The 8,184-nt window shown below is 47.1% G+C and overlaps 2 protein-coding genes across 2 annotated transcripts; one reads left to right on the forward strand and one right to left on the reverse strand.

Moving 5' to 3' along the window:
* Window positions 1–2,781: 2,781 nt before the first annotated feature.
* Window positions 2,782–5,853, reverse strand: STEHIDRAFT_152670 (uncharacterized protein; the record flags this gene model as incomplete). Its single annotated transcript, XM_007299766.1, has 5 exons — window positions 2,782–3,144; window positions 3,209–3,457; window positions 3,538–3,885; window positions 3,941–4,170; window positions 5,592–5,853. 5 exons carry the CDS (start codon window positions 5,851–5,853, stop codon window positions 2,782–2,784), a joined length of 1,452 nt encoding a protein of 483 aa, XP_007299828.1.
* Window positions 5,854–6,712: 859 nt separating this feature from the next.
* Window positions 6,713–7,279, forward strand: STEHIDRAFT_107666 (uncharacterized protein; the record flags this gene model as incomplete). Its single annotated transcript, XM_007299767.1, has 4 exons — window positions 6,713–6,743; window positions 6,842–6,904; window positions 6,956–7,054; window positions 7,110–7,279. 4 exons carry the CDS (start codon window positions 6,713–6,715, stop codon window positions 7,277–7,279), a joined length of 363 nt encoding a protein of 120 aa, XP_007299829.1.
* Window positions 7,280–8,184: the final 905 nt, after the last annotated feature.

Consider the following 8,184-nt stretch of genomic DNA (forward strand, 5'->3'; position numbering starts at 1 on the left):
CTCGTATTCTCGACTACGGACTATCTCGTTTCTCATAGCCTCGGACTGTGCTTCATAGCCTTGCATAGGCTTGTACTATATTTATTGGGTACAGGATTCCGCATCGACTACGGACTGGGGCACAGTACTAGCACGACTCGGTCTGACTTACTTATTAGTATCATAGCCTCCTGCGGCTGCGCATGTATGTACTATATAAGGACGACCCTAGTAGAGGGGAGTTCTTTAACCTATTCATCTCTGATTTACCTCGTCTATCTACTCGTACTTGAACTAGTCCTTTCACCAGGACTAGCTTCCCTCATCGATACCTAGAACCTTTGACTGTGTAGAATCGCCACTACACCAGACCTTTGACCTAGAAGCAAGGCTTCTTAGAACACGGCCGATCGCACCTGTGATAGCTATCACACCTGCACCAGAACGCGCGTCCACTCTTGAATCTCTATTCAAGCCTGGACATTACAGCGTCGGTTTCGTGAAGCGGGGAACGATCGAGTCGTTCGGCGCCGTTGGCTTGGACGATCAGCGAGGGGCTTCGGAGGTTCTGGATCTGGGGTTCTGGCTCGGTTCATCTAGACGCAGCGTCCGGTCTAGGATCGAGTTTGTTCAGATGAGGTGTCCTCTTCTGAGGCAGGCGTGCTAGAGCTGATGTGGATTCGAGGTTCTGGTGGTAAAGCTCTTCAGTAGTTGAGATTTGAGGGGTATCATCTGGAGGTCACGCAAGACAATATCGAGGATTCTGGTGAATTCAACTGAAACACTGTAGGTACGATACAAGTGAACAGGTTGGAGAATTTCGACTACAAAGGTTCGATATTTATACTAGTACAAGTCCGTGTGAATCGCCACGTCATATAGGTCCGCCACATCAGCCTAAGAGTCCGTCTGCTCCGCCGAGCCAGAGCTAAGCCACATCGCGGAAGTCCATATTCGAACGAGATATCGTGTCCGCAGTCCTTCCCTACGTGTCCAGCCCACTATCGTACGTGTCCGTGGTATGTATACGTGTCCAATGTAAGTATACGTGTCCGTTAGAGAAAGGGATATGTTTATAGAAGGGTTTTAAAGGGATTTTAGTGAAAAGGGATCAAGCCGAAGTCCGGGTGTGCGTCGCCTTACTAGGAACGAGGTAAAGGAAAAGAAAAGAAAAAGATACACAAAGTAACAAAGAAGAAAAAGCGTCCATAACAATATTTACCACAGTACCCACAGGTACCCCTCAGGTACCTTCAAGATACCCGTAGATTATTTCTACCCATGAGTACCCGTCCATTGGCAAGTACCTGTATCTGTGGATATGGATACCCGTTCCTACAGATGCCACCCCGGATACAGGTGTGGCCTCTGAGGGCACAGGTACTTGTTCCCACGGATACAGGTACTCGCACGGATATAATCGTGGCATGCTCTGGTCCAGCAATTTGTGTGCTGCCCAAGTAGAACAGTGTTCTGACCATCCAAGTTTTGCATGGAGAAAACGACGAAGAAAGGAGTCCGAGCATTGGATGACGGATCCATCAGGTGCGCATTTTGTGAATATTTCTGGTTGCATCTCCTGAATAGTGGCCACCGTGACTCCGCAAGCAGTAACAAGGGAGACCAGCACTTTCAGGTCCTGAATAGCGTTCAAGCGCTGCTCGATTATGTTGCAAACATTGGGGTGGCGAGCCTGCAGATGGAAATAAATAAGTAAGCTTCTCTATCTCATGCTGTCAAACTTAGGGGTCACTCACAAGATCACTGCGCCGTCCACCCTTGTTTCCTCCAGCTTGATGGCACCCAAACTCATTCATTGCCTCGCATGCATCTGTCCATTGTGCCAGTACCTTCATCTTCTTGTCTTCCGGAACAATCCAGTCCCTGACAGTCTCTCGAGACAGGCTGCTGAAGGTCTGGGCATCTCGTTCCACCAGCCGGCCAACAATGGCGGAGGAACTCCAGTCAACGACTCGCTGAGCAGTATCGATTTGTCGCCACATAAACGAAGTGTGCCAGTTCATGTACTTTGCATCTGTTTTCAGTACAGTTCGCTTACGCCCTTGAGGTTTCTTGTTCTTGTTTCTGACTGTTTCGTTCCTGGTACGATCAGGGCGACTGAGCTTGGCATCGTTATGCTTTGGAGACTTTGATGACGGGTCCACAAGATTGTTGACAGTTTGATTCTGTATCCTGGTAAGTACACCACTCTATATAAAGCATTTTACTGATCGAAATCTTCCGTTTCTTGCCCTTTGTATCCCGTTTGCCAGACTGGATCTCACACTTGACCTTCGCTGCTCGTGATTTTCACTTTCGAAGTGTTGCCGCAGTCATTGTAGCAGACTGTTTATTCTTATCAACTGCTTTGTAGATCTCCTGTATGTCATCGTACGCTTCTCGAGCCGCTTCCGATGTCGACAAAACATGGGCCCTGTGAGTCTTTGGAGAGGACGGGCCCCACCACTTTGTAAGACTATTAGATGCACTCTTGACTCCAGCGATCAAGTTGAGAGCGCGATGAATATCGCTCACACCCTTTGGCTGCTTGTGGCCTGGTGCAGACAATGAAGTGGGCTCTGATTTGACATGCAGAGAAGAAGAGCCTCCAGTGTTGTCGGGGTTTGGAGCCATTAAGGGTTGAGGAATTGACGAATGGTGCTGAGGGGATGTTGGTGGGGAAGGTGAACAGCTTTGTGATTTTGGTCGAGGTAAGTTTTGTGCTCACTTGACAGCCAATGAGAAAGCTTGGCTGATATGGGACTTTTTGCGCGATGCAGTGTCTTCTTTCCTGGGCCATGATCACTTCTCCATGCTTGCAGAGATGTTTGTGAGGAGAGACTTGTCCGATGACATGTACGGTGAGGTAGAATTAAGAGGTGGGCCACAGCTGCGGAGGTTTTGAGAAGGTGTGGATGAACAAAGTGGTGTATGAAGACCACCGGCGGTTGACGAGCTGGCGAGCGCATTGTTGGTGTCACCAGCCCTCTGTGATCCTGACGAGAGCACACGGCTAAATGCTCTCTTTAAGAGCTTGGTCTTTGGGCCAACTGAGGATTTGGTAAATTCGGAAGCTGAGGGAGAGGATCGTCTTGTACTGGCTGGTGTGGGTGAATGTACAACAGACGGGATGGGGGACATAGAGATAGATGGTGCAGGAGTGCCCTAGAGACTGTCCAAATTGGGAACAAAGTCAACGTTGGTGGAGGGAGGAGCAAAGGCTGAGAACAAAGAGGCTCAACTGGTGCGGAGAGCTCATGCTTGCCTGGTTGTCCCCTTGTGATATGATTGACAAAGTCTCTGGCTCGTGGTTCAGCCCAGCCGGTAGTGCGAGGGCAGATTGGAGATGTTTGGTGTCCTCCATGACCTCGACACTACTCCCCGATATAGAACCTGAGTCGTCCTTACAGTGCGTGAGGTAGTCTTCGAGTGACGACCCGAATGTGAACTGATACCTTTGGGCCTTGGCATCAAAGCTCTGAACTCGAGGTAAGCAAGTCAAACATCACAAAGGGGTTGGTATAGCAAACTCACCCTGTCTCAGTGGCATTCTATGACTTTCAACAGTGTCCGAAGGTGCTCCTCGTCGAGTCGGTCCTTCTTCATGAGCGGATACATTTTGGGTAGGAAGTAGTGACCCAGTGCGTTGTTCACCAGCATTCTGCAGTTGTGCCAATCGGGCTGCTCTATCATTTTCAGCTTCTTCTGCACGAACTGAAGGCCGGGGTAATGGATGATCCACCAATCAATCACCTCTACAACCTCGTCACCAGCAGCCCAGCTGAGAGGATTGCCATAAAAGAATTCCGAGTGCTCAAAGTCCAGAACAACCGCGACCCAGTGGTTCTTATTGATATTCAACACCGTGCTGACCTTTTGATCTCTCCCAGACCTTCGTTTACAGCCCTAGACTCTCATCTGCACCACTCCATGCATCTCGAATAGTACGCAGCACGGTGACCTTGGACCAGTAGAGGAACTCCCACAACGGGAAATAGCGAGGAGTCTTGGATGTGATGTGGGCATAGACGACGGATGTGTGACCAGCATGAATCATGGCATTGAGAGCAGATTGGAGGGTATCTATGGTCTTCGTTGGTGGGATTGGGATCCTCTGGATATCCCTAGGTTGGTCGTAGTTGACAGGCTCTCTGCTGAAGAAGTCGGTGGCAGAAAGGGTGGCACAATTTGCTTTTGTGATGATAGGGAGTGTGAATTTGATGAAGTCAAGAAATGAGGCATCGGGGATGGGATGGGTAAGAGAGTCTCCTTAACATGGTCACGCCACTCGAGGATAGCAGGATCTGTCATTGAAGGCATGGTGAGCTTGTAGCGGCAGTGACAAGGGGGGAACGTCGGATGTCTCAGAATAATTTGCAATATTTGACAGCAGTTAGTGGCTCCGGCCACTCTCACTACAAAACTTCAGACTCCGCTTGTAGTATTTACTTGTGTCATGTATTTCTGAGCTTTTTCATCAAACTGGTTCATACTCCAAGTCAGAAAGCAGTGCCTCAATGTCTCAGACCCAGTCACAATCTACTTATAGGTCAACTACTGAAGAAATGGGTGGCAAAATTCTAGTGTGGTCATAGGTCACAACCGGCCTCTGGTGTGGCAGAATTCCACGAAATTGGTCACAGTCACAGGGGGGTGGCAAATAGTTTTGAATCATACAGTACATCTGTTTCATAAAATGAATAAGTGACATGCAATGGTCCTCCCACCATCCATGGTTAAGGTTGCTTTTGTCCCATTCCTCGACCATACATGGAGCTTCCCACTCTCCCTCATCCACCTTTCTGATCTTGATGCTCATGCATATTGGCAACACTTGGGCCAGAAAGAAAGCACAAGTACAGTTCATGGCGCTCCTTCCGTAGCCACCGGGAAACTGCATAGAACCGAGGTGAAGGAGCTGCAGATGTTGGCAACGACATTGACTGCTCTAATCGGAGGGCAGTATCAGGATGTCCATGGGCTGCGGGCTCTTGATCAATAAGTAGAGTGCCAGCTCTTCCAGGTCTCGAAGCTCGCCAACACAATGCTTGACTGCAGCGAGTCCTGGGCGTGTTCCTTTTGGACATGGTGGACAGGGATTAAGATGCAGGTGCGTGAGCCTACGGAAGAAATGTGTGAGAGACAACACGGTGCCGTCGTTGAATTCAATGGGGTAAGAGTTGTATATGTATAATCGTGTCAACTTAGGGAGAATGGACAGCTGGCAGAGATCCTCGAGCATGAGATGGTGGTGGCCATCTATCACGTCTGCCTCAAGCTGTTTGACGTTAGCGTCTGCATTGAGAGTGAGGGACTTGAGTGTCACACACTGCGAGGTAATAGTCACGATGAGGTCCCTCATGTCAAGGACATCGTTGTCTACACCGCGGATATGACAGAATTGTAAATGGTGGATGGAGGAGGAAAATACTGTCTGTGATTCGAGAAACCTGCCGAGGGGTTTACATGTGGAGACGATGGAGACCTTGGCCAAGGCTTGCATGATAAATGGGCACAGCAAGCTCTTGGGCCATCATCTTGTATGTTCAAGACACCAAATTGAGGAAGCACATAAGTGCTGTGTAGCTCCTCGAGTCTTCGGCACTGCACACTGAGCTCATGAAGAATATTTCCGTTCAGAGCGCTGGCAGGCAGACTGAGAACTTTTAGATTGGGGATGTTTGGGATGATGTTGAGGATGGTATTAATGAATGTAGAATGGAGGGTGTCGCCTGCGGGTATGGCTAAAGTGAGAGTAGTGAGGGACTTGAAATTGGCAACGGCGTGTGGAAGAACATCTCCCATCCTGTACGAATCTATCCCCGGTGGAACACTGAGCCTCAGCATCTGGATATTCTCGCCGAGGATACCCATGCGGCATACGACACTGTCGATGCTTTCATGAAAGGAAGTCAGGTTCTAAAAAAAGGGGTAGGCTAGACTCGAGCTCTGCACGGTCTTACTTGACAGTGGATCAATTGCACCCCAGGCTGCCCTTTTAGCCTCATGCAGGTGTCGGATATAGTGTGTGAGAGCTATGAGTGATTGCCACTCTGAAAGAGGCTTGAAAGAATTTGAGTGATGACAATATTAGTTGTATCCTGAAAAGAAAAAACTCACGATCACTGCAGTACTTTCAGCCTGTTCATCTTGAGATGAACCATAGCCATGATATAGCACAAATTGGTGTGTGATAGTCGACACTTCTTTTACCACCATTGCTCATGTCACATCTCGCCATAAAATATCCCGGGCGAGGTCTTACAGTGGACCCTTGTATGTCGAGAGGTGGGTTTGATCATTGATATCCAGAAGCGAAAGGATTTTTGTGTTGCCAGGTTAGTAGCTGCACAACAGCTTTGATAAGGGATGTATCCTGTTGCTCGTCATAGTTAATGTTGAAGCTGAGATCATGACATCCTAACATCGAGAACTAGCATCCCCCAATCGGCGAGATCCTCCATCATAATGCATATATGTAAACAAGTGACTATTTGGGATAGGAACCGTGATCATGGCCAAATATACACTAAAGGTCCTACCTTTAGACTATAAAATTATAAGATATTAGTACCTTGCAGGATAAAGCATTGTATTATCACATTTGAAGAGAGAGTATGCATGTTAGTCAGAAGGCCACCAAATCGTAAACAAGTTCAACCTCATTTCGGCAATTGCCGATGTCACATTGATTCTGCAACGGTTCAGTGTTCTCTCATCCTTTACCGCCACCATGTCTGCCAACGAGAGTTCCTCCAGTACTGGTGAGTTCCAATTGTCCTTTGCATTGTTGTTCCTAACATCATTATATGTATAGTTATGTAGAATGAGTTGATTGGCCTTTCACCGGTGATTGCCCTAGTTTATGGTGAAATGGCTATATTGGTCATCAACGGCGACTCTTATACCTTTATCCCCGAGTGGGGTGCGTATCCTGGTATTTATAACAATCATTTCCACTAACAACACTGCTCAGATCACTTCACAACCATCAAACACCGGCTTCTTGTGATTATTCATGTCGCACGTCATGTCCTTTCCACGGTGTCTAGTTTTTCCATCCTCCCATCAGTCCGTATGTAGCAAAATCTCACATGCAGGTCCTAGTTCGCTACTGAGTTTCTTCATAGAAAACAGCACCGTTGAAGGATTCTGGCCGGAATTTATATTCCAAGGCTCCTGGCATATTGATGCTGTGGATAATGTCTATAGACTGAACATTCATATTCCAATCAACTCTTCGCCTGCATGGATTCAGGGGTATTCAGATGAAGGATATGAGTCTGATAATGAGGTCTAAGCCACTGTATTGGATGACATCAACTGAATTTCTTCTTGTTTGTCTCGCTTTGTTCTATGAATGTATAATAGCTACCCTTGTTTAATGTATTCATCAATTCTTGTGCTATCTCTTGGTGTCCAGTGAACTTTGTTAAAGCTTAATCAGACTCCCTGCAAAGGGGTACTCATTTTACGATGCCTGAGGAACGAAGGTACATCGTTTATACTACCTCTTTCTTTTGCTTCTTTTCTTTGTTAGGTTTGGCGGCAACGCGGGCAACGCAAGGTTCGTGCAGACCCCTAACCCTATATTTCAGTCCCATAGACCAGTCCACGGACCTCTTGAGCTTGGACTTCTCTGGCTTAGAACATCTGGTAAATGAAATGACTAAGTGTTTCAGTATTCTTCCGGAACAAATTCAAACTCCGCACACATGAGTAAGGAGTTTTGAGGAGTAATGAGAGTGCTTGTAATGTAGGAAGACTATGGGATACTCACAAGGTAGGGACTATACAGTTGTCAGATAGATGTTCATATTCTACAAATTATGATGATTTTATCTTGGCAGATTGATTTGATTTACTGTATGCACAGCTTAATGTTGGGAAAGGGGTCTAGTTTAGCATATTTGATGATTTATGGGACTAGTGCCATCAATGTTATGGGCACCATATATGACTATGATAGACTTGATTATTCTACAAATTATAGTGATTTTATCGAGACCATGCGATGTCTGTAGCTTGTGTGGCGATAATTTCGTGGTTTGTGGCCCAAGTGGCACTTTTAGGCACAACAAGAGATCAAATAGGAATGGAAGCGCCACTGGGCTTAACTATCACATGGATTGTTGCTGTGCAACATGCAAAATCCGCTTCTAAGAAGCACAATTGCCAATAGAAGCAGAATTAGCATCGGAAGCA

Source organism: Stereum hirsutum (assembly GCF_000264905.1).
Source record: "Stereum hirsutum FP-91666 SS1 unplaced genomic scaffold STEHIscaffold_2, whole genome shotgun sequence".
Lineage (NCBI taxonomy): Eukaryota > Fungi > Basidiomycota > Agaricomycetes > Russulales > Stereaceae > Stereum > Stereum hirsutum.